At 44.6% G+C, this 22,131-nt stretch overlaps 1 protein-coding gene across 3 annotated transcripts in view; it reads right to left on the reverse strand.

Moving 5' to 3' along the window:
- Positions 1-14,078, reverse strand: part of Fsip1 (fibrous sheath interacting protein 1) — a 127,662-nt gene extending 113,584 nt beyond the window's left edge. For 2 of the 3 annotated variants that reach the window (XM_028888072.2, XM_037205107.1), the window contains exons 1-5: positions 13,888-14,078; positions 10,270-10,402; positions 8,721-8,901; positions 6,557-6,705; positions 5,406-5,499 (exon numbers count right to left, since the gene is read on the reverse strand). In XM_028888072.2, the coding sequence (XP_028743905.1) occupies positions 5,406-5,499; positions 6,557-6,705; positions 8,721-8,901; positions 10,270-10,401 (556 nt within the window). In that variant the 5' untranslated portion in view covers position 10,402; positions 13,888-14,078. The remainder of the gene's footprint in view (positions 1-5,405; positions 5,500-6,556; positions 6,706-8,720; positions 8,902-10,269; positions 10,403-13,887) is intronic. The other variant, XM_037205108.1, reaches the window with a different exon arrangement.
- Between the last annotated feature and the right edge of the window lie 8,053 nt (positions 14,079-22,131).

The raw sequence follows: 22,131 nt of genomic DNA on the forward strand, positions 1-22,131 counted from the left end.
GCAAAGCATGGCTCCCCACTCCTCGGAGACTGTACAGAGACACTTCCTCATGAAAGCTACAGCTGGAAGAGAGGGAAATGGAGTGGCTTTACAACGGAAAACTCGGACAAACACTTCCTCAGCCAGGGAGGGATATCAACATCAACAGGGTGGCACGCGTGTTAACACCATGACGTAATGAGCATGCACCTTAACTCCGTCATCTGCCTCCCAAGAGCGAGCAATCCAGTCTGATCATGGGAAAATCATGAGCTCAATTCCAACTGGTGGATATGCTACAAAATGCCAGACCAGTGAGCCTCAAAACTGCCAAGATCATTACAGACAAGGAAGCGTGAGGGCTAATATAATGTGGTGTCCTGGGACAGGAGGAGAACATTAGGAAAAATTAAAGAAATGTGAATAAAGTTGGGCTTTGCTTAATAAGATCGTACCAGTTACTGGTTCACTTCAAACATACCACACTCATGAATGTACCCCTGATGGGCTGGTATAGACAGAAAAAAAAAAATCTCTGTACCATCCTTGTAAGTTTTTTGTGAATTTGGAGTTCTGCTAAAATTAAAAGGCTTACTTTTTTCTTAATTTCCTTTTGTTTTTCAAGTAGGGAAAATCAGGAACAAAATTAGACATAGTAAGAAGATACATAATATGGAGAATTACTATTAAGATATGGATTTGATATGCTGCATTAGTGGGGTTTTTCTTGTGTATGTGGAGACTTTAAATCCAGAGTGAGGACTCCTGCCCAAACTGACTTGGGAAGAACCATCAAATGGGAGGACAGTGGACCTGAGAGAAGCCGAGAAGAGTCAGAGGATGGCCTCCAAGAGACAACCTGAGCCAGATGGGTTTCCCAGTGAAATCGTTCAGATTTTTTGGGGAACAGATAATCCCCATATTGTGTAAACTGTTTCAAAGCATAGAAATAAATGGGTGCCATGACCACTGATTTCCTGAAGTTACTATATCTAAGCCATACATCCATACTCCCACCCTCTCATTACAACATCCGGGCATGCACATAGAAATGTTCACCCGTGTACACACACACACACACACACACACACATATACAAAACCTAATCCTTTCTCGTTTATCTGTTTGTGTGCATAGATGTGTATGTACGTGTGGGCACACTCATGCCATAGCGCACATGTGGGGGTCAGAGGACAAGCTGAGGGAGCTGGCGCCCTCCTTCACCGTAAGCTCTGGCTTGGCAGCAAGCACCTTAACCCCCTGAGTCACCTCTCTGCCTCCAATCCTGCTTTAGAGAACAGAACTTCTGAGTAAATTCAGCTAGTCAAGTCAGTACCAATTAAAAGAATAATCTTCCATAAGCAAGAAGGGCTGACCTAGGAATAAAAGATTCATTATTTAAATCCATTAATTTAAAAATGTTAATTTTATCAAGAAATCTATAATAATTTAACTAGCTGTTATAATGGGCTGAATAATCTTCAACACTAAGTCTTCAGTTAGTGTTGAGAATGAGAACAATTATTGAAGACACAAAAATTAACATTTTTCTGGCTAATAAGTTCAAAATTAACAAGATCCAAGGCATACAACTAAAGATAATCACAATGAATAACGTGATCTAATTAATTATAAAATATTACATAACAGAGTATAATTGTAAATTATAATACAGTTAATCATAAACTCATAAAAAGTCTATCTTTTCTCCATATCACTTAGAACTTGTAAAAATATGTTGAAGTAGTCACCAACTGAAGTAGATATAGCAAAGAGCTATATAAAACCAATGAATAACTAATAAATATGTGAAACCCGCCAAATTCCCTGGTATATGAACGATCATATGTGAGACACCATATTCTCGTTAATGTTGTCTAGTAATCATGGAAATGCTAAAAAGAACCCAGTCTATTGAGTACGTATTTCCCGTATTAATGGATACAAGCTGCCTTGTTTATTAGTAAATATTCTACAGAGGAATTCATAAGGAACTTAAGAGGCTAGCCAAAGGTGAGCAGGGAACTAAGATCTTCCAGGAAGTATTGTGAGTGATGTTAGAAGCAGCTTTGGGCTCCAGGAGCCCCTTCAAAGGATCACCTACTTGTGTCATGAGGAAGCCTAGTCAGAATCACCCAGCCACACTCCTCCAAGATGGCTGATACCCTTAGGGCAGAACTGATTGATGTTTTTTTAGTAAGCCGGGTTCTGAGTTAATTTGTTATGTGGCAATAGATAACTAGTATAATTACGCCACAGGGAAATAAGGATAGCAGGAAGACAAGAAAAAGGATAAAACCAAACAGCCTAAGAGAGAAATGCTCAAGACTAGACTCCTAAGAGAGAAGAAAGGTGAGCAGCTACTGAAGAGGCAGAACAGTCTCCCCCCGCTCTCCCAGGAAGACCTTTAGGAATCATGAGGAACTTGCTCTGGATGTTTAATTCCAAGTCAAGACAAACTAGGTCCCACGCTAAGAGCTTTGCTCCTTTAAGAACAGGCTGCGACTAGATGCTGCCACCCAGTGGACAATGTACAAATAGCTGGCACTTTCCCGGTCACAGCAAGGGACACAGGAACACTCTATGGGAGATAGGAGTGTGCCAGCTAGGTGTATGCCAACCTGACCCACGCTAGGAAGGAAATGCTCACTGAGAATGCCTCCAGAGGCTTGGCCTGCTTTCCTGTTCTGTTACCCTCCCCAACTGCGTCCCCGGACGCTGCTTTTCCTCTTCCCTTGGGCCCTTTCTAGTTCCCTGGCCTCTACACACACTCGCTCCCACATAAACACACATGCGTAAAAATCAGAATCTAGGATCGGCACACGGAACAAAGACATGTACTCTTTGTCTTTCTGAGACTGGGCTACCTCCCTGGAAATCGGTTCTTTGCCTGAAAACTTCATTTTCACGGCTCAGTACAACCCCATTGTGCGCACATACCACATTCGCATTATCCATTCCCCTTCTGATGGACAGCTAGACTGATTCCATTTTCTTGCTACTGTGAAGAGAGCTGCAGCAAACCTAAGTGTGCCTGTACTCCATGCAGGACATGGAATCTTCTGGGTGGATGCCCAGGAGTGGTGTCGCTGGGCTGTAGCACAGTTCTAGTTGTCTTTTGGGGGACATGTCCGCTCTGATTTCCAAGGTGACTTCACCAGTTTATACCCCGACCAAGACTGAGGAAGAGTTCCTCTTTCCCCACAGCCTCACCAGCACTGGTCATATGTTTTCTAAACGACAGCCATTCCGACTCGTGTGAGATAGAATACCTACGTAGTTTTAATGTGTATGTCTTTATGATTAAGGATGTTGGGCACTTTTGAAAATATTTACTGGTCACTTGTATTTCTCCTTTTGAGAACTATCTGTTCTGGCAAAAAAAAAAAGTGTCTCCTGTTCTATAGGCTATCTGTTCAATTTGTAGTTAGTTTCTTTCATTATGCACAAGCTTTTTAATTTATATGTGTATATATGTGTGTGTGTGTGTGTGTGTGTGTGTGTGTGTGTGTGTGTGTGTGTGGTATGTAGGGGTCAGAGGGCGACTTGCAGGAGTCAATTCTCTCCTCCTACCCTGTGCGTCCTGGAGATTAAACTTGCGTTTCAGGCTTGGATGCAAGTGTCTTTACCCACGGAATCATATCACGGGCCCACGAGGCATTTTCAGTTTCTCGAAATCCCATGTGTCATTTCTCGGAGCTATTTTCTGTGTGGCCGGGGTTCCGTCGGACATTCCTTCCGACGCCTCTGTCCTCAAGTGTTGTCCCTGGCACCTTCAGGGCCTTGGTTTTAAATTAAGGTCTCTGGTCTGATTTGAGTTGATTTTTGTGTGGGGTGAGAGATATGGCTGTAACCTCACTCTTCTGCAGACGGCTATCACGTTTTGCCAGGACCATTCATTCAATAGGCTGTCTTTTTTCCAGTGTATGTTTTATCACTTTCATTAAACCAGTAGAGACTTGGAGAAGTCCATTTACAAAGAAGTCCTTCCATATCGAGGGGGCAGTGCAGATGGAGCACCCAGACTCCTAGGAGAACAGCGGGGAGCACTGTAAACCCCAACTGCTCTGCACAGTTTATAAAATAGGAAATCAGGTTGCCCGGTGTGGATTAACAATAAAATGTATATTGGCAAACACATTAAATATACGATACTTATATGTATTAATATATTTTAGAATTTATATTTTCCATCATATAATGGTATTTCTTTTTATTTGTTTATTCTTCTGTCGTATATTGTCTTTGGTATCAGGTGATATTTTCATTTTCTTTTTACTTCAATAGTAATGAGTATACCCTAAAGCTTTAAGCTGAAACATTAAAGTGCCATAAACTGAAATGCTAATCCATCACAGACAAGATGCATGATGGGAGAAATAAACATTCAGCAGAAACACTGAAAACAATAAAAGAAATTCTTTACTGGGAAAAAAAAACTAATCACTCAAGGTTCTGAACTCTTGGTCCTACCACCCCCCACCCCCCCTCAACTCCCCACACCCCACTCACCCCCACACCCCCTCAACCCCCGAAAGGGACACGTGTGAAAAGATATTCTCCCTCAAACCACACCTCCGCCAGAACTCCTCCCATAGCCCCGAATCAGGCATTTGGGGTTCTGAAATGTTAAACATCCCCTTTGTAAAGGACAAAAGGAACTCAGCCTTCTCAGAGAACTCAGAGGCCCTGCTTAGAGCGTCCCTGGCCACACAAAACTGGACTGCCACCTATGTGGCATATGAAAGGAGATTCTGAAACTAGCCTACTGCAGAGGAAGGGAGGGAGGGAGGGAGGGAGGGAGCGAGGGAGGGAGGGAGGGAGGGAGGGAGGGAGGGAGGGAGAAAACAAAGAAAGAAGCAAAGTGGCTGCCTCAGAAGGAGGGCTGTGAGTCAGCAGGTAAACCAGCAATAGAGCTTTACAAAAAGGCTGCGCAGGACTGAGGGATCCGCAGTGAGACCTCAGCGGGGACAGACTGAGGGCATAAAACAGCATCTAGAGGATCCAAGAGGGACAGGAAGTGAGTGCAGACACACACACGGGGCCTGCTTCAGGGTTTCCTCTGCTCTCTCCCTCTCGCCCCTGCAGATAGAACAGCCCTTAAAACACTAAAATAGGGGGGCTGGAGAGATGGCTCAGAGGTTAAGAGCATTGACTGCTCTTCCAGAGGTCCCACATTCAATTCCCAGCACCCACATGGTGGCTCACAACCATCTGTAATGAGATCTGGCGCCCTCTTCTGTGTACATAATAAATAAATTAAAAAATAAAAATAAAAAAACACTAAAACATATCTACCCTCAGACACTTCCCTACTATCCTACCTAAGGTGATCAATGATTTCCTCTGCAGCGGGCAGCTCTCAGAGAAAAGGGGCAGCACAAGCCAACCCCGGATAAGAGCACTAGGGACCTCCCTCTACTCACCAGCTGTTCCTGCAGATTTCGAAGTCAGACACAAAAACCTTTTTGTGTTTTCCGACTCTTCGTCATTTTCCAAGTCTTCAGTATTTTTTGCAGACTGATGGGAGAACAGTTTAAGTTTAAATATGAAAAAGGAAAGTAAATATACCAACCAGTTCTTAATCTAACCCAGTTCTCAACTGTGTATGTACACAGGAAGGTTCAGTCATTTACATTCCTTTACCTAGGAAATCTGCTAATATATCCTGTGTCTCCAAAATTCCATCAATAGGTTTTCCCAGAAAAAAACTTATATACACATTGCTTAAAGTATCTTCATAGATAGATAGAGAGAGATGCACAGGTACATACAAATATATGTACATATATATTGAATTACATACATACATATGTATATATTGAGTTATCCACGGGTATCCCATCAAATTGAAATTTCAAGATTGGTCTCATGTTTTATTATTCTTCTATTTGTCATTCTTATTTCAATACAAATTAAAATTTGTTTTGTGTTTCAGCAAAAAGCAAACAGATCCACGTTTTCGGCTAAATGGTACAAAATCATCCTCTTGTTTACATCTGGCAGCTGTTTTCTGTTCACCCAGATAGTCTTCCTAGGAAGCGCATACCAGCATGTCCCTACTCCCTCCTCGGGAGTTAGCCAGTGGCTAAGGATGGCCCTCAGAATCGGCAGTGTGTTACTACAAGGCCGCTCACTCACAGCTGCTCTCCTTGGAGGAATGAATTACAACTGAGTCCGTGCCAACATTTATTCAGCTTCAACCTCTCCATGCTATGGAGCACAGGAGGCCGACAGAGGCCAAGGAAAGTTGAAATCAGGCTCCAGAAATGTGGCAACACGGAGGCAAAGGGAGCACGGCCCAGGCCAAAGCCATTTTGTAACTTCTCAGGAAAGTCTGAACAGCCCAGGAGGGAGGGAGCCCCGCAACAGAGGTCTGCTGGGCTTGCCCATAGGCGACGAGCATGCCAGAGCAGGACCATGCACGCATGCACACACACACGCACGCACGCACGCACGCACGCACGCACGCACGCCCACTACTTTTGCGAAATAAATCAGTAAGGCAGGACCACATTAGCACCAGCACAGGCCACACTTTCCTCATTATTAGAGGAAACTGACTTACGGCTCTTACCCTGAGTTCCTCCCACAGCTTCATTCTCATTTCTGCACCTTGCTTTTTAACTTCCTTTTCTCTGCATTGTCTTTTGGCCAGAATCTTATCCAGTCTGTGCATCTTACGAATAGCATTTTGAAGCTGAGCATCTGGCCCCCCAAGAACACCTGCATTGCGTTAAAGGTAGAAATGGATTCGAAGTTGGATAAAACAGCAAAGTTTTGTTTTGATTTTTACTTTTTGTTCTCTCATCCGCCGATACTTATGGCCAATGGTAACTCCTAATACACTTAGTATCAAGTACTAACTTCGTGGACAAAGTGATTTCTTGAGTGTCTTTTTATTTAACTGTCCAATCACACTGAGAGGCAGACATTTATCTCCATTCTACAGTGGGACGACTGAACCCTTCAAAGGGGTCATAAGTTATAGCACTGGGCACAGAAGTTGTTCTCTTGTGATTTTAAGTCCCAAGTTGTTTCTCCTTCATCCTGCTAGATTGTCTACATCCAAACCTACCAAACAAAAAGTAAAGATTGAGACACGGACCCTGTTCTAAACTGTTTCAGACTAACTGAAAGAGGAGGCATGTACCCGAGAGCCACAGTAGAGGACAGCACATCCCGAGACCCGTATTCCCTTTTCTGACCCCTCTCTTTTTTTTTTTCTTTTTTTTTTCTTTTCTTTTTTTTTTTTTGTTTTTGTTTTTGTTTTGTTTCCTGAATCACATAAAAATATTTGTAAGAAGACGATAGCAGGTGATACCTTATTTTAAATTAAAGACTTTAGAAGTTTTGTCATTCAGGGCTTAACTGACAACCTATTAACTAATGATAAAATAATAACAGTGACTGCCATGTGTAGACTTGCCCAATGGGAAGAGTGACAAGTTCTTTTCTCACAGGCACTGATCAGTCCTCCTCATTGCTCAGTCCTCATTGTAGCCCAATGCATCCTCTCTTCCTTTTAATTCGTAAACTGAGGCAAATTTGTATCTGAATGACATGCATATCCAAAGCGGTATAACTAGTAAACAAAACAGTAAGCCCCACCTAAATTTGTCTGACTCTCAGTGAGAGCGCTTAGCTACCAGGTAACACTCCCCCTGTGAAAATTGCTGAAAACTGATAAACTTGAAATGAGCATCAATGCTCCAGTACTAAGTCTCAGACTTCCCAGGTCAGATCATTTAAAACGGTACATCATGCTGAGTGAAAGCCCAAAGAGTCAGTGATGTTTTCCTATAATGTACATCTCTACCTCTTTAAGGAAAAAAGAGGGAAGACATCAAAAAAGAGTATTAACCTAATAAGAAGGTTTCTAAAATGATACTGTTTGCATACTTCAAATATAATAGCTTCTAGTTTAATTCCTAGCTGCCAATCCTGGCACTCTCAGGCTTACTGCCCATACACCAGGTATTTTGAACAGACTCACACAATATGAAAAAAATATATAAATAGATAGTGGGAACTGGGCCCGACAGCTAATCTCAACAACTCCCTTAGCTCTTTCTTAACAACTACAACCCCATACAATTTGGTGCCATGGTCTGTACTGGCAGTTAGGCCCAAGCAGCTGACTCACCATTACTTCTGGGCCATCACTACAAATGCCAATACGGTAGTCAAAAATGCAAATGGTGTCTATCTACCCCAGTGTCATGATGAAGATGGTATTTACCTCACAGAGTCTCTGCAAGAGCCTCAGAGATGCCCACGTCCCCAGAGTCCTGCACAGCACAACTGAGAACTGCAGTTCTAACTCAATCTGACCAGAATTAATTTAATATCATGAGAAAAGTAGCTTTTAAGATATCAATATTATTCATCATCATGGGGATTACCCTTAAAGGGTATTTATAAATGACCTAATACATCTTATTCTGCAACATTAGCCATCAAAACTGATCCATGAACCATGCCATACAATATAGAAATATTCCCCCTTAATGAATGCAATGAGCATAATAATAATTCTATGAAGTAACATGTTTTGTTATATTTCTAAATGTATTTAAAGATTCGATATTCTTATATGTAAAAAGTAGTGATTAATTTCTCACCAAAAGCAAGTCTCCTTTTTGGTTTATCGCTTGTACATAGCTGAAAAAATAGACTTCGAATACTTTAAATACAGTATCTGCAATTATCATTGGCCAATCACTCAGTGATCATCCCACCTGAATGCTCAGGGACCATCTGCTGAGTCAAGTCCGGGTCTTCCGCAGAGCCCTCCTGGGCTGGGCTTGTGTTCTCAGAGTAGCCTGCCCACTTGTCATCACGACTATTTCTTCTGTCTTCCATGCTACTGCTTGACGAGTGGTCCTCCTTACTAGAATTCAACTTGTTTACCATATCAATCTAAAAATAATTGTGAACAAAAGAATTTCCAAAATATAATACTCAAAGACACTTAAAAAGATAATGTATTTCCTTAAAACTTCACACTTCATAGCATCTAACATTAAGGAAAGCACATATGGAGACGTGTAAATACACAGACTAGCACCGGAGCTCCCAGAAATGTAGGACCTTTAACGAAGTGCAACTTAACTGCCAATTAAGTTTAATATTTTACCAAATAAATACCATTGTCCCACAATCTTAAATAATAATGGGAAGAGATGAAAGTGGCCCTACAGAGCCATGCTTAGGAACGCTGCTCTCCGCTGCCCTCAACAGCGGTCCCTTCCCCGTCCAGCTGCTGGGAGAGCTGAACGACTCACAAGTGCCTATTTTGAGTGAGGCGTGTTTCTGATAAGAGACTTCTAATGAGACTCATAAATTTTGGTTATTCTTAGTTTCCTATTTTGTTTCAACTTCCCTTTACACTTCAGCAAACTTCATTTTGAAAACAGCAGTTTGGCCTAGCTGTGTTTTCCTGAGAGAGTGCAAAAAGGGACATTCACGGATGGGTCAAGAGAAACTAGTATGCAAAACTCCGAAATCCGAAATCCGCACAGGACAATGAGAGTCACAGTGCAGTAAATACATCCCAGGAAGAGTTGCGTTCTCAAAGGAACTCTCTCCATGGAAGACTGTCTACTCCAACCCCCCAGCCTCAACCTCTGGAAGGTACCCACATGCTCAACACTTCACCATAGCGATGGGCAGCCCTAGTACCCATCTCAAGGGCAAATGTGTGACACTAAGAATAAACTGGCAAGTCTGCAATTCTCTTCATGATAAGAGATAGGATTTCTGTTGTTAGGCACCATGTATACCAGGTTAGCTGGCCAAAAGCTTTGGGGAATTCTCCTGTCTCCAACCCCTCCACCTCACCACAGAAGCATTGGACTTATAGATGTACACTCTCATACCCAGCTTTATGTAGTTCTGGGGGTTCGAACTCAGGTTTTCACAGTACATGGCAAGTACTTTACCTCTGAGCCATCTATTTTTAAATACTGAACCATTTTCATAGTAAATGTCAATGGGTGTATATTAGATATTGGAATACAAAGTTCCCTTATGAAGCCAAACAACACACAAACCTTATCAAAGTTTAACACAGATTTAAAAAAAAAAAAATACCCCAAAAGAAAGCCAGCAGCGGAGAGGAGAGAAAAAGAGAACTAAGCATGCTCATCCCGAACAATCTACGGAAGTCAGGAACCTGTGAATATGCTCTGAAGGCCTCTAACGATGACATTTCAATGGGAGTTAATGGCAACCGTGGTTTCCTCGATTGTGACTGAGAGTTCAATTCCTTTCCAAGCAGAAGATTACCTTGAAGGCCCCTGGTTCTGGCGAGAGCACCTCCAGAGAAGCATTTGAACTTCTGCTCCCAGGACGTGACCTTGAACTAGAGGCTGGTTTTGAAATTCCATCTAGGTTTCCCTTTATAACATCCATCGACATCCTAAACCAAGCCAAAAGAATTAAGAAGCAAGTGACTTAGAGGTCTAAACAGCTCCTTAATCAGTTTAGGTTTATAGCCAATTACTCAGAACCTGTTCACTACCAAAGTTATATACATATACATATACACATATATATGCGCTCTTCAGATACACAGATTATGCACCAGATACTGACAGCAGAGGTGAATGCTGTCTCACTGTCTTGATGCAGGAAAACAAAAACAGAAACGTGTGACCTTGCTCTTCCCCACGAGAACACTCCAAGGACACCTCTCTCAATCTAGGCCCACTGCATCTTAATGATTTGCTAGGGGCTCCTGGCTCCCTCCTTCTGGGCTCGTCCCCCTTCTAGCCTTTCCTGCTCCAGATCAGTCACACTGTTTAAAGCACTTTCCTCATTTAATCATCTCTCCCCTCCTAAACTCTTCAGCTCTGCTTCTGACTGGCACAAGAGAATAAAAAGCCCACATCATTTATTGGAGGACAGACTAGCACTAGCTGGCTGTATTCTGTCAACCTCCTCGTTAACGACTTTCCGTGAGACTCTACCCACAGACTGTCTTCATCATCACCACTGTACGTCTAGTGTGGATTTTGGGAGTGAGACTAGCTTAACCTAGGCAGAACAGCTTCAGCTGGAGGGAGAGGGTAAACACTGTGCATACAGCCTTCCAAACCAGACCTTTGATAAAGAGCCTTCCGGATCTGCGTGGTGGTGGCGGAACAGTACGCATACTGGAAACTAGAAGGACCTGAGAGTCCAGCTTAAATATGAATGGAGAGCGTCTGCCAAGTCATTCCTAAACGCTTATAACTGCATGTAAGCATTGAAACTGCAGTGTCCCTCCTTATTCCGCAAAGTGGCCTGTCTTTCATGCTGTGTGTGGACCACAGACTCAGAAACCAAAGAGGCTTCGCACAAACATTAATAAGCTGAAGGTTTTCTCAGGCACACTGAGAAATAATACGGCGTGGCCTCCAGCTGCTCAATGTGCCGTTGCTGCTAACTTCAGAGAACAGTTGGTCAGCTCTTCCCACTCAGCAACTGAAAAAGGCATTGATGTCAACATTATTCACACTCCGTAAAAGGGTTGGGGCTCACTCAGGAAGGACCTGACACTGTTACTGTGGGATGATGGATCACCCTGGCCCCATCACGTCACCACCGAAAAGCATAAGTCACTAAAAGGCCAAATGTCTTTTCCATGCCCTTAGCATCCTGTCAAGAAGGACTTACTGCAGCCCGAGAGGAGTGGGGAGATGGAAGCATGTGGCAGAGCCAATATAATACATGTCAAAAAAGGCCACGGCCCAGGGACCCATCCGTGACATGGATCAGCGAAAAGGCCCCAGAAATCTTTCCATTTGCTTAAAAAACTGGTCTGTTACTATTAATGTTCCCTCCTAAACATATCAAATCAAATAAATCATGGTTCACAGAAAGTGTAGCTGACAGACTCTCTGTGTATTTGACCATCTGGAAAAGAAATCGGAATAAAAACCATTGTAATGGGATCTTACAGACGGACTGTGTGTTTAAGAAATCACCTTTCACACAGAAAGTCCTAATGAAAAATAAAGAGCTGCACAAGAAAGCAACCAAACAAAGTGTTCTTAGTCACAGGAACACTGAGTATGGACTTAACCAATACCACGCCTTCACTGAGTATACGGAGGTGGGGAACAGTATCCAAAAGGAGGGGTGTAGAAGAGTCTATTGTAACAGGACATTGAAGAGGGCATCTAAAAATTGATAAAGCCAAACAATAGTTAACTAAGCGTAATATTTCAGAGTTCAAGATGGCTGCCTCCTGAGGCTGTGACCAGGAATTGCTCTATTATTGCGACCGCTGTGAATGTTGCACAACCGTTTAACATTTGGACCACAGTATTTGATAAAAGTAAAAACTAATGTCAAAAGTAATGAGTAGGCAATCTTCTAGGAGTCAGAAGAAATCACAAGGATAGTTTGCAAAGAAATCAACGATGCACTAAGCCCATGTGGTGGTTTCAATGAGAATGCCTCCCCCACCATAAGCTCTAATGCTTAACGACTTGGTCCACAATTGGTAGAACTGTTTGGGAAGGATTAGGAGGTGTGGCCTCATTGGAGGAGGAGTTTCATGGGGACGGGAGGAGGGGGAGCTCTTTGAGGTTTTAACAAACCCATCACTTCCTCTTAGCCCCCAATGCCTTCTACTTTTGGATCAAGACGTGGCTCTCAGCTGTTCCTGCCATGCCCTCACTCTGCCATTCATGGTTCACAGAAAGTGTAACTCTAACCTTCGGAAACTGTAAGTCAGTGGAAGGCTTTCCTTTATGAGTCGCCTTGGTCATGGTCCTTTGTTACAGTAACAGAAAAGTAACTGAGACAGAAGTGGGTACCAAGGAGGGGGCCATTTCTGTGGCAGGACTGACCATACTGTGTTTTGGAGGAATTGGAAAGCCATGGAAGTTTCTAAGTGGGCTTAACGGGACGTCCTAGTAGGAGGTTAGAAGACACTAGCCCTGGGAGCTATGTAGACTGTGGAGGCTCACAAACCTCAAGAGGTTCCAGAGGCATCAATACTAGCAACAGGACTACAGCTCATTCTTATGATCTCTGACAAAGAATGTGGCTGCTTTCTGCCCTAAGGCAAAATTGAAAGAGGGTGGATTCATTTCCTTGGCAGAGGGGATTTCAAAACAGCCTAATATTGACTCTGTTGTGTGGTTGTTAGTAATCACTCTTGTGCAGGCCTACAATGAAAAGAGCAACTATAACAAACAGAAGTTCCTGTCTCATACATTTCCACATATAATGAGATAGAATGCACATTTTCTTAGGGTATTAAAAGAATAAAAATTAAAGTATCAGTCACCTTATGACGGTCAGTGAAGGAGATATGTGACCAGATTCTAATGGTAACAATAACTGCTCATAAATGCATACGTTTTATACCATTTTTTTATCAGCTCATGTAATTAGGTCATGATCTGCTCTGGTGAGGCAAAACTGCCTGTGTCCCTGGATTGGTTTGCTGCCGGTCTGGTTGTCTGAAAAGCCTATTCATATTCCCCAGCCTGATGGATTTCCAAAGGTACCTACCAACAGGTTTGGTTTACATTTCTTCCATCCTAAGAAAAACTGAGTTCCAGGCCAGTATTTACCGGCCCTCCTCCTATTTTCATCTTCTCTGTGTCATGACTATGTGCAGTTTACAGTCTACGCTACGGACTAGTTCTCTAGACCTCGGTGGCAAGAAGGTTCAGAAAGATGGACTAATGCAGAAAGTTTCCAGCAGGGACCATGACTTCCTGGAGACTCCACAGTCCCTCCTAGGCATGGCCACGCCCCTGTAACCACGCCCCGCTATGGTTTGGAAGGACAGACCACACCCACTGCGGTGGCCCCGCCCCTGGGGACCCAGTCTCCCTCTCCCCCGAGTCGAGCCTTGCCAGGACTCCGCTCGTCCCCTCTCGGTTGTGCCGCACAGCTACCGACCTCTGCCCGTGGTCCTTGGGTTCCTCACCTTCCCGGTGGGAACGAAGGCTGGACGCCTAGGCACCGACTGGCGCCGCTGACATCCAAGCGTCATCCACTTCCCCTCGAAGGGGACGGGTCTTTCCCGCCACCCCCGCCTCTGTGGAGATAAAGATGCAGCAGTCCCAAGCCCGCAGCCTCAAAGAACGCCGTTGCCCTGGCAACTAGAAGCGCGAGGATCTCGGTCTCGCGATAGGTGTGAAGGGCTGTACCATCAGAGATGGGCATTGGGGACCGTGAACTACAAGGAAGACCGCTGAAGTGGTGGGAGTGGGGGGCTGAGGAGCTGGGGCCGTCCTAAAACTTTTACAGTGCATGTTCTAGCTGAGGAATGGTTTGTTCATATTCAGGTTGGACTCCGGAGCAAAGATCCCGGTGTTTTCATGGCTCTGACCAGCTACTAGGATGTCCTACAGGCCACCTGTCCTCTCAGAGCTCAGTTACCTCCCGTATCACTGCCATCCCCTTCTTGCAAGACTGATGTGCAGCTCAGAGATGTCGTATGTGAAAGTTTTGTCAAGTTTGGAGGGCTGTGTGTGTGTGTTTAGTTTTGTAAAAAACTGAGCTGAAGTAAAATAAAAACGGGTTACGATGGCTTTTTGCACCTTCATAATTACTCATAATTTCTCTCTGCGCAGTGCCTAAGGACTCACTGCCTGGATCACCAAACTGGTGTTTTTTTTCTTCATCCCGGTACTTTCCAACACCTGCTGCGTTCCAGTCTGAATGGCCCTTGATGGTTTACACGGTGTTTTCACACCCAGGGCCTTTTATCTTCATGCTTTGGGGCAGGTACAGTATTTCTTCAGTCTTTTTCATCAAAACAAATGAGTATAAATTGAGTTGCCCAAAGAGCACAGCTATAGTCTAAGATAGGACAGGGTGTGAAAACCTGGCTGTAAATGCCATCTGTGTGCTCTTGATCCTTTGTCTCTATCTGCAGGTCAGATGTCTCCCTTCAACCCCAGTCCTTTATCGGACCTCAGTAAGGCATGGCCCCTCAGCTGTGTGAGAACCCTCTCAGACTTAAGCAGATGGAAAATCAAACCACTTTCCCATAGTCTCCTCCCTGCAGCCCCTCCTCCCGGGCTCAGCTCAGCGGCTCTGGTGTCATCCTCAGTTCCTCTTCCTCCAACGTGTGCTATAAATGCTACCCACCCGTCAGCATTCCAGCGTGTCAGAATCCCAACGCTTCTCGGCCCTGCAGCGTTCGCACTCTCCGCTAGATGTTTCCAATAGTCTACCTGTAGCTCCTTTGGTTAGAACCCCCCTCGCACCTCATGTGTACTTGAAGCACAGTAGCCCGCAGCATGTTCAGAACCTCAGTCAGATCCTGCCCGTCCTCCGCTCCAGGCTCCCGTGACTCTGCATTTCTCCTAGACTCCTTACAAAGTCCGCAGGCCCCGAAGATCAAACCGTTACCCTCCCTGCCCTCCAGTTTGCCGCCTTTTCCCAGAGAAACGTTGCTCCAGCCTGTCCTCACTGCTAACGTTTCCACAGGGAAATTCCCTGTACTCCTCAGGAAATTGAGGTTTTTTCCAAATCCCCCTTGTCTTAAAGTTTGGAACATGGAAGAAAATATTCTGCTTCTGGGTGAGAATTAACCCTTAGCAGCCTGCATAGAGATGTAACTGAAGAAATCCAGAGGCTCCACTGCCAAAGCAAGAGCAGACATTATGACACTAAGTCAGACGTTGAGGTCACCATTTCCTGGAACCCAGGCAGAAACACCAGCGAGGGGCAAAGCGGTTTCTTCTGCCCATCTTCCTTAGAGCTGGTATGTGCTTGGGCCTGCCTGTGCCAGCAGAGAGTCATTTTTAATGTTCTCTCTCTCTCTCTCTCTCTCTCTCTCTCTCTCTCTCTCTCTCTGTGTGTGTGTGTGTGTGTGTGTGTGTGTGTGTGCGTGTGTGTGTGTGTGTGTGTGTGTGTGTGTGTAGCAGCCCAGGCTGTTCTGGAACTTGCCACACTTCTGTTCTGCCTAGACTTCTTGAGCACTAGGACTATAAGCCTGTGTGCCACGACACCCAGCTTCAATTGAATCACTCTTGGGAATAAAATAGCATTAGGCAGCTGACACCATCGCATGCGTTATACCAATTCTGTGAACAGTGTTTCAAGACATAAAAACGGACCAGGGAGATGGCTCGGCAGGTAAAGGCACTTGCTGTGCAAGCCTGGAAGCCAGAATTCAAGCCACAGAACCCATGTAAAGGCAGGAGAACAGAACCGAGTCAGTGTGTGTGTGTGTGTGTGTGTGTGTGTGTGTGTGTGTGTGTTGACCTCCACATGGGCATCATGGCACATGTGCATACACACACATGCATGAATGCATGCATGCATACATACATACATACATGCATACATATATACATTTGAAGAAAAAGAACAAAGAAATAATGAGTTTGGGGTTCAAAGTAAGTCCTTACCTTCACAATTCCAATCCATGATATTGACTGGAAGATGTACACACTATATAAAAAAAAAAATGAGTAACTAGACTGGGGATGTACCTCAGTGGTAAGTGAGAGACCCTGTGTATGACTAGACTGGGGATGTACTCAGTGGTAAGTGAGAGACCCTGTGTATGAGCCATAGCAATACCAGAAGCAAGGACAAAGAAGTGACTAAGGTCGCCTTTTTAAGTGGAATCTAGATGTGGGGAGAGGACTGTGCGTCTGCCAACAGTCAGCACAAAATGTTCCAGCAAAGTCGAGTCAAGAGCTGAAAACACTGTGCCTTCGGCGTTTCTCAGCTGGACTTACCCTCGTTAGCCAGCTAATCAAAATGGGTTTGAGTCAAACATTCATGCCAGTCAATTAACCGCCTCCACACACTACTGTTTGTGGCAGTCACCTTTTAAATATATATATAAACCTTGCCTGTGCTTGCCTTAACAGATACTGTTCAGGGACAACCTGGTTCAGTATACCTAAACTACAGCTCTATGTTCTCTGTTCCCCTCAAAAATGCTACTTCCTTTGACCTTGGTATCAGTTGTCTCTTAATTATTATTTTATTACTCAAATACGACTTAGTAATGTTCTCTGTGTTTTCCAGAATTTGAATACAATTTATAATCCTTCCAAATTCTTCTAAATTTAATCACTTGGATTTGAGGGTCTTCTTTCTTTGCATTTGGGTGTTATTTGTCCTTGTTTGGGGGTGCTAGATATGGTAATCTAGGCTTTATACATACAGGGAGGCAAGTATTCAATCTCTGAGCAGTATTCCAGCCCTAATGGTTGTGATTATTTAAACACATGCTTTGGGGGATCATAATAGTAAGACTATGAAAGTTGGAAGTATTTTAAGAATAATTTCAGAGCCTGGAGGTATAATTGCAGAATCTGTACTTAGCCTGAATGACGTCCTTGCTTTGATACCAGGGGAGGTGGGGGGGGAGGAACATTGATCCTGCAGTTCAGATCTCTGTCTTTACATGTTAAAGATCAGTATTTGTCAGGAACTTAGAAACACAACTTGTTTCTCCAACACACACGCACACGCACACACACACACACCAGCTCCCTAGTTCCTCTACGTGGAATACAGCTTCCCAACTGTCTGTGTGGGTTGAGAAGGCCCTGTCACCACAGGACATAAATAATCATCTATAATCACACTTCAAACGGACTTACAAAGAAGAAAGATAGATTTGGGGTCACAGTCACTTGGCCCTTTTACTTGGGCTTGGACAGCACAGTATGTCATGAGGGAAGCACTGGTGAGATGGGCCAGCTCCCCTGATGACAGCTGAGAAGGCAAGACAGAGAGAAACTAGGGATCAGGGTCCAGCGTCTGCTGCATCCCCACCCCTGTCACCTAACTGCATCCTACGTAACGGCCTTATGAAGGCTCCAGCATCTCCTAATAGCACCACAGGCTGGCAACAAGCATTGGTACCATTAGGGGACAGTTATCCAAACTATGACACCTGCTTTGGAAATGTCTTAATAAAGGGGGAGGGCTGGAGAGGTGGCTCAGAGGTTATGAGCACTGGCTGCTCTTCCAGAGGACCGGGGTTTGGTCTCAACAGCCACATGGTGGCTCACAGGAGTCTGTGGGGTCCGATGCCCTCTTTGGCTCTGCAGGCACTGCACACAAGTAGTGCACAGGCATACTTTCAGGCGAAATGTCCATACACATAAAATGAGAAATGGAAAAAGGTTGTAATAAGGAAGAAAGTACCATCATTAGGAATCTGGTATTAAATAGTTGGGTACCCTCAGATGAATTCACAAATGTTTATGGACCACCATGCCCTCACTTGGGAAATGAGGTTGGATGCGGTTTGCAGTTCTTGATTCCGATGCGCATTAGAATCACCATTGCGTAAACTCCTGACACCAGGGCTGCACTGAGGACAAAGATGTCCGAAACTGACACCGCCTTCTCCACCTTTAACTGTAAATGCATCGCCCAGTGAATGGTCTTGATAAAATGCTGATCAGCTCTCTGGTGGGACTATCCCAGGTGATGTCAGGGCTCCTGGACCACAGAACGCTTCTTGAGTAGCTATAGGTAAGTCATCTCCACATGCCTACACACTGCTCTGTTCTGTGAACAAAGGCCATATTTTCTTTGTACATGTGTGCATGTTTAAGTATGTGTACTTCCACCTTATCTGAGACAGAGTCTCTTTGTTGTCTTTCCATGGCATCTATGAGACTAACAGTGGCTGGCTAGCCCATGAACTTTCTGGAAGTTTCATTTTTCCATCCTTCATCTCCCCAAAGGAGCTCTGGGCTTACAGATGTGTTTTGCCCCCTCCAACTTTTATGGGGCTTTGAGGCTATGAACCCAGGTCCTCACACTCAAGTGGCAAGTGCTTTTACCTGCTCCCCAACCCCCCCCCCAGTTTTTACATCGGGTGCTTAATGGGGCCTATTAATATTTTTTGACATTTCTTGGTGATATGATGGAGGCAGACAACTTAGAAAATACAGAGCTATGAAGACTGCTATAATCTCTGGTGGTTTCCCTGTTTAAACAGTTGCCCTTTAAAATATTTGCAACATAAGAACTATATAAACCGGATGGAAACAAAATTTGTGTCTCTCACTCTGTAGTCATCCCACACTGAGTCCTTATTGATCCTATTTTGCATCAAACAGTCTTGAGTTAATTTCTGTCTCTGTATTTTTCTCACTTCATTTGCCTCCCACTGTTCTCATTTTGCAAATTGCTCAGGGGCTGTGTGGACGTTGAGAGCAAACTTTAAGACACTGGAATTGTTCTGTGTTTGTTCTTAATTTTTTGCATGTACTTCTGTGTCATATTGAGGGTGATACTCTCAAAACAGTTACCATTCAAATAGGACAGAAAGCGTCATCTTTTTCTATGCTGTGTTTACTACAGTTCTGCGTTCTGCAGATACTCTCTGTAGAGTATTATGCCTTCAGGAGAATTCATAGTTTTTGTAGAGTGGATGAATTTTAGCCTTACTTTCCCCTGGTCTTATTCCAGGTTGGGGGGCATATGGCAGTGTTGATTTTGGAGTTAGCTTTTGTTTTTGTTTCCCCTCTCTCCCTGCTCTTGACGCCTTCCTTCTGAGTGGAGTCAGTTTTGAAGAACTGAGAAAAGGCCCACATTGTGTTCCATCTGGGGCTCCAGCTCCCAGATGCAGCGCTGCCAATTCCCCTCATCTCACCATAAGCTTTTACCAACTGTAACAATGTGCGGGGAGAGCATCACAGAGCAAGCTCAAAAGCCATTTCTTCTGAAGGGTTCTTGACAGTGTGTGCCACGGTCGGGCCCCACCTCCTGTGATTCTGTGCTTAGCATTATTGAAAATGATACTTATGGAGTGCTTAGGACATCTCAGAGTCTTCATTGCTCATTTCCCCATATCCCCATAGTTGGCATAATCATCATGCAGATTTATATTTGAGAAGGAGAGCATCAGAAAGTTAGTTGTGCCTCCCCCCACTCCGCCCCCACCTCCCGCTGCCTCCCACACCAGAACTAACTTGCCCTAAGAGTCCAACACAAATTCTCAGCCTGTACGAGGGTCTGAATTTGACAGAATGGTGTAAGTCCACTAGATGGTGCTGGTTATCTCTTGAAAGGACTACCTCTGCCTTTCCAAAGCCCTTGCTTTCCTTGGATGGTAGGTGTGATTTAAGAGACCACAGGACTGAAATCTCGGGTTCCTTGAACTGTGCTTGGGTGTATCTTTAAATAGCCATTCAAACTGGAGAAGTGAAAATCAGATCTGAAAATAGTAGTCAATAGTATAAATAGCTAATAGAAACCATTTGATGAGTTAGAAAAACAGGAAATTCTCACACTTATTTATATAAAAACAGCAGCTGCGCAAAGTGTGTGTTTTATTCTACTTCCTCTTTTTTATACCAGCTTCCAGCACCTTCTAGTCCAGCATGTCCACAGTGCATCCATTTAAGCCAGGGTGAACAGGAGAGTAAATCATGTCTAAAAGAATGAAGCCCAGGTGACAGGTAGTCTCGGTTTTTATAAGTAAATGCCTTTTGGTTGGGTATCTTTTTATGATATCATTTTTAGCAACTAAAACTGAACTAAACCTGCTGTCAGTGAGTCCTCAGTGACGTCCAAGGATCACTTGGGGGTGTTGTTAATGCCTCCTACCCCCCACCCCACCCCTGATTCTGCAGGTCCAGGTATCGTACAGGAGCCTGAATTTTAGCTAGTACTGGAGTGATTCTGGGGCAGATGGACCCTGAGCTTATTGGGGAACCAGTGAAGGGGGGCGTTCATGTTTCAGAGGGTGAGTGGTGAGGGGCTGCTCCCCTGGAGCTCTCCCTGGGATGGCTCCAACCAGGGTTCTGAACAACAGCAGGTACTTCCATCTGAAAAAGAAAGGTAGGAAATAGGAAATGCTTTGCCCCGCCCACTGCCTTCCTTCTGCACTTCCCTCTTCCTTCCTACTGTGGATGCCTATATGGAATCAGGTTCTGGGCAGTGGACCCCTTTTTCTTTTTTCTTTTTAAGGCTTGATGCTTTTCAGTACTTATCGTTCCAAAACCATAATGAGGCCTTTGGTTTTTCTGGTTTGTTTTTATTTTAAGTGAAAGGAGTTAGTGCACACATTGTCATGTGACCTTCACTTGTTCAGGGGCTGTGAGTGTCAAGTGGGGCTCGCCAGATGGTGGAGATGATAATAACTAGTGCACACTCAGGCTCACAGATGTGTGCTCACCCCCTCCCCCCCCCCACCCACACACACATACACACACAAAGAGCAGTAGAGCTATAAGTTGCAGAGATTTGTTTTTAAAGATTTTTATTTTTATTGATATATTTGTGTGTGTGCATGCTTGTAGAAATGAGTGTGCGCTCAAGCACTTGTGGGTACCCTTAAAGGCCAGAAGAGTCCCCCTGAGCTCGAGTTACAGGCAGTTGGAAGTAGCCGGATGTGGGAGCTGATAACTGCACTCTGGTCCTCAGCAAGAGCAGCCAGGGCTCTTAGCCAGCCGCCATCTCTCCAGTCCCTAGAGACTGGTTTTTAATGAATGGAGATGAAGCTATGTTCTGATTCCTGCTGTCATTTGGGGCTGGGGGAGGAGGTCTTCTCAACTCTGCCCTCAAGAGAGCAGCTTGCCTTGCGAGTGCTTCCTTCCAAGAAAGGGACAGAAGTTTCTCTTCTCTGAGGGAGTCCCCTCAATGACACCCTGCTTAACCTTCTGATTGTGTGGCTAGCTCCAAAGGGATGGCAACTGCGCAAACCTGTACCTGTACGGAACTAAAGACTTGCCCGGAACTTCCTGAGGCAAGCCGCGGGTCCCTGGTGAAACCAGCTGAGACTGCACTGTGCTGCTCCTGGTACCTCCCCCACTGCCGGGGCTGGGGTGGAGGGGTGGGCAGGGACGGGGGGGGGGGAGTAGGGGGAAGTAGTGGGTGAGACACCCACTGCACATGAATAATGGCTGGGGAGAAGCTTGGTGATTTCAAGGCAGCAATCAACCCTGGGCTGAAAACCAGCACAGGTGCCAGGCGGCCTGCTTCTAGCCTACCAACACGCTTGCCTTTGAATCCCAAACGGAACTAATCCCATCCAAGTTTTATTTGTTTCTTCCTTGTGTTCTGTAGCTTGCCCTCCATATTAAAGTACAGCTTGGGTTCTGGGATAGTTGTCTTTGCCTCGTTGCTATGGGGAAAAAAAAAAAATCAAAGTAACCTAAGGAAAGAAGCATCGATGTAGGGTCATGGTTAGAGGAGATGCAGTCT

Source organism: Peromyscus leucopus, chromosome 4 (genome assembly GCF_004664715.2).
Source record: "Peromyscus leucopus breed LL Stock chromosome 4, UCI_PerLeu_2.1, whole genome shotgun sequence".
Taxonomy (NCBI): Eukaryota; Metazoa; Chordata; class Mammalia; order Rodentia; family Cricetidae; genus Peromyscus; species Peromyscus leucopus.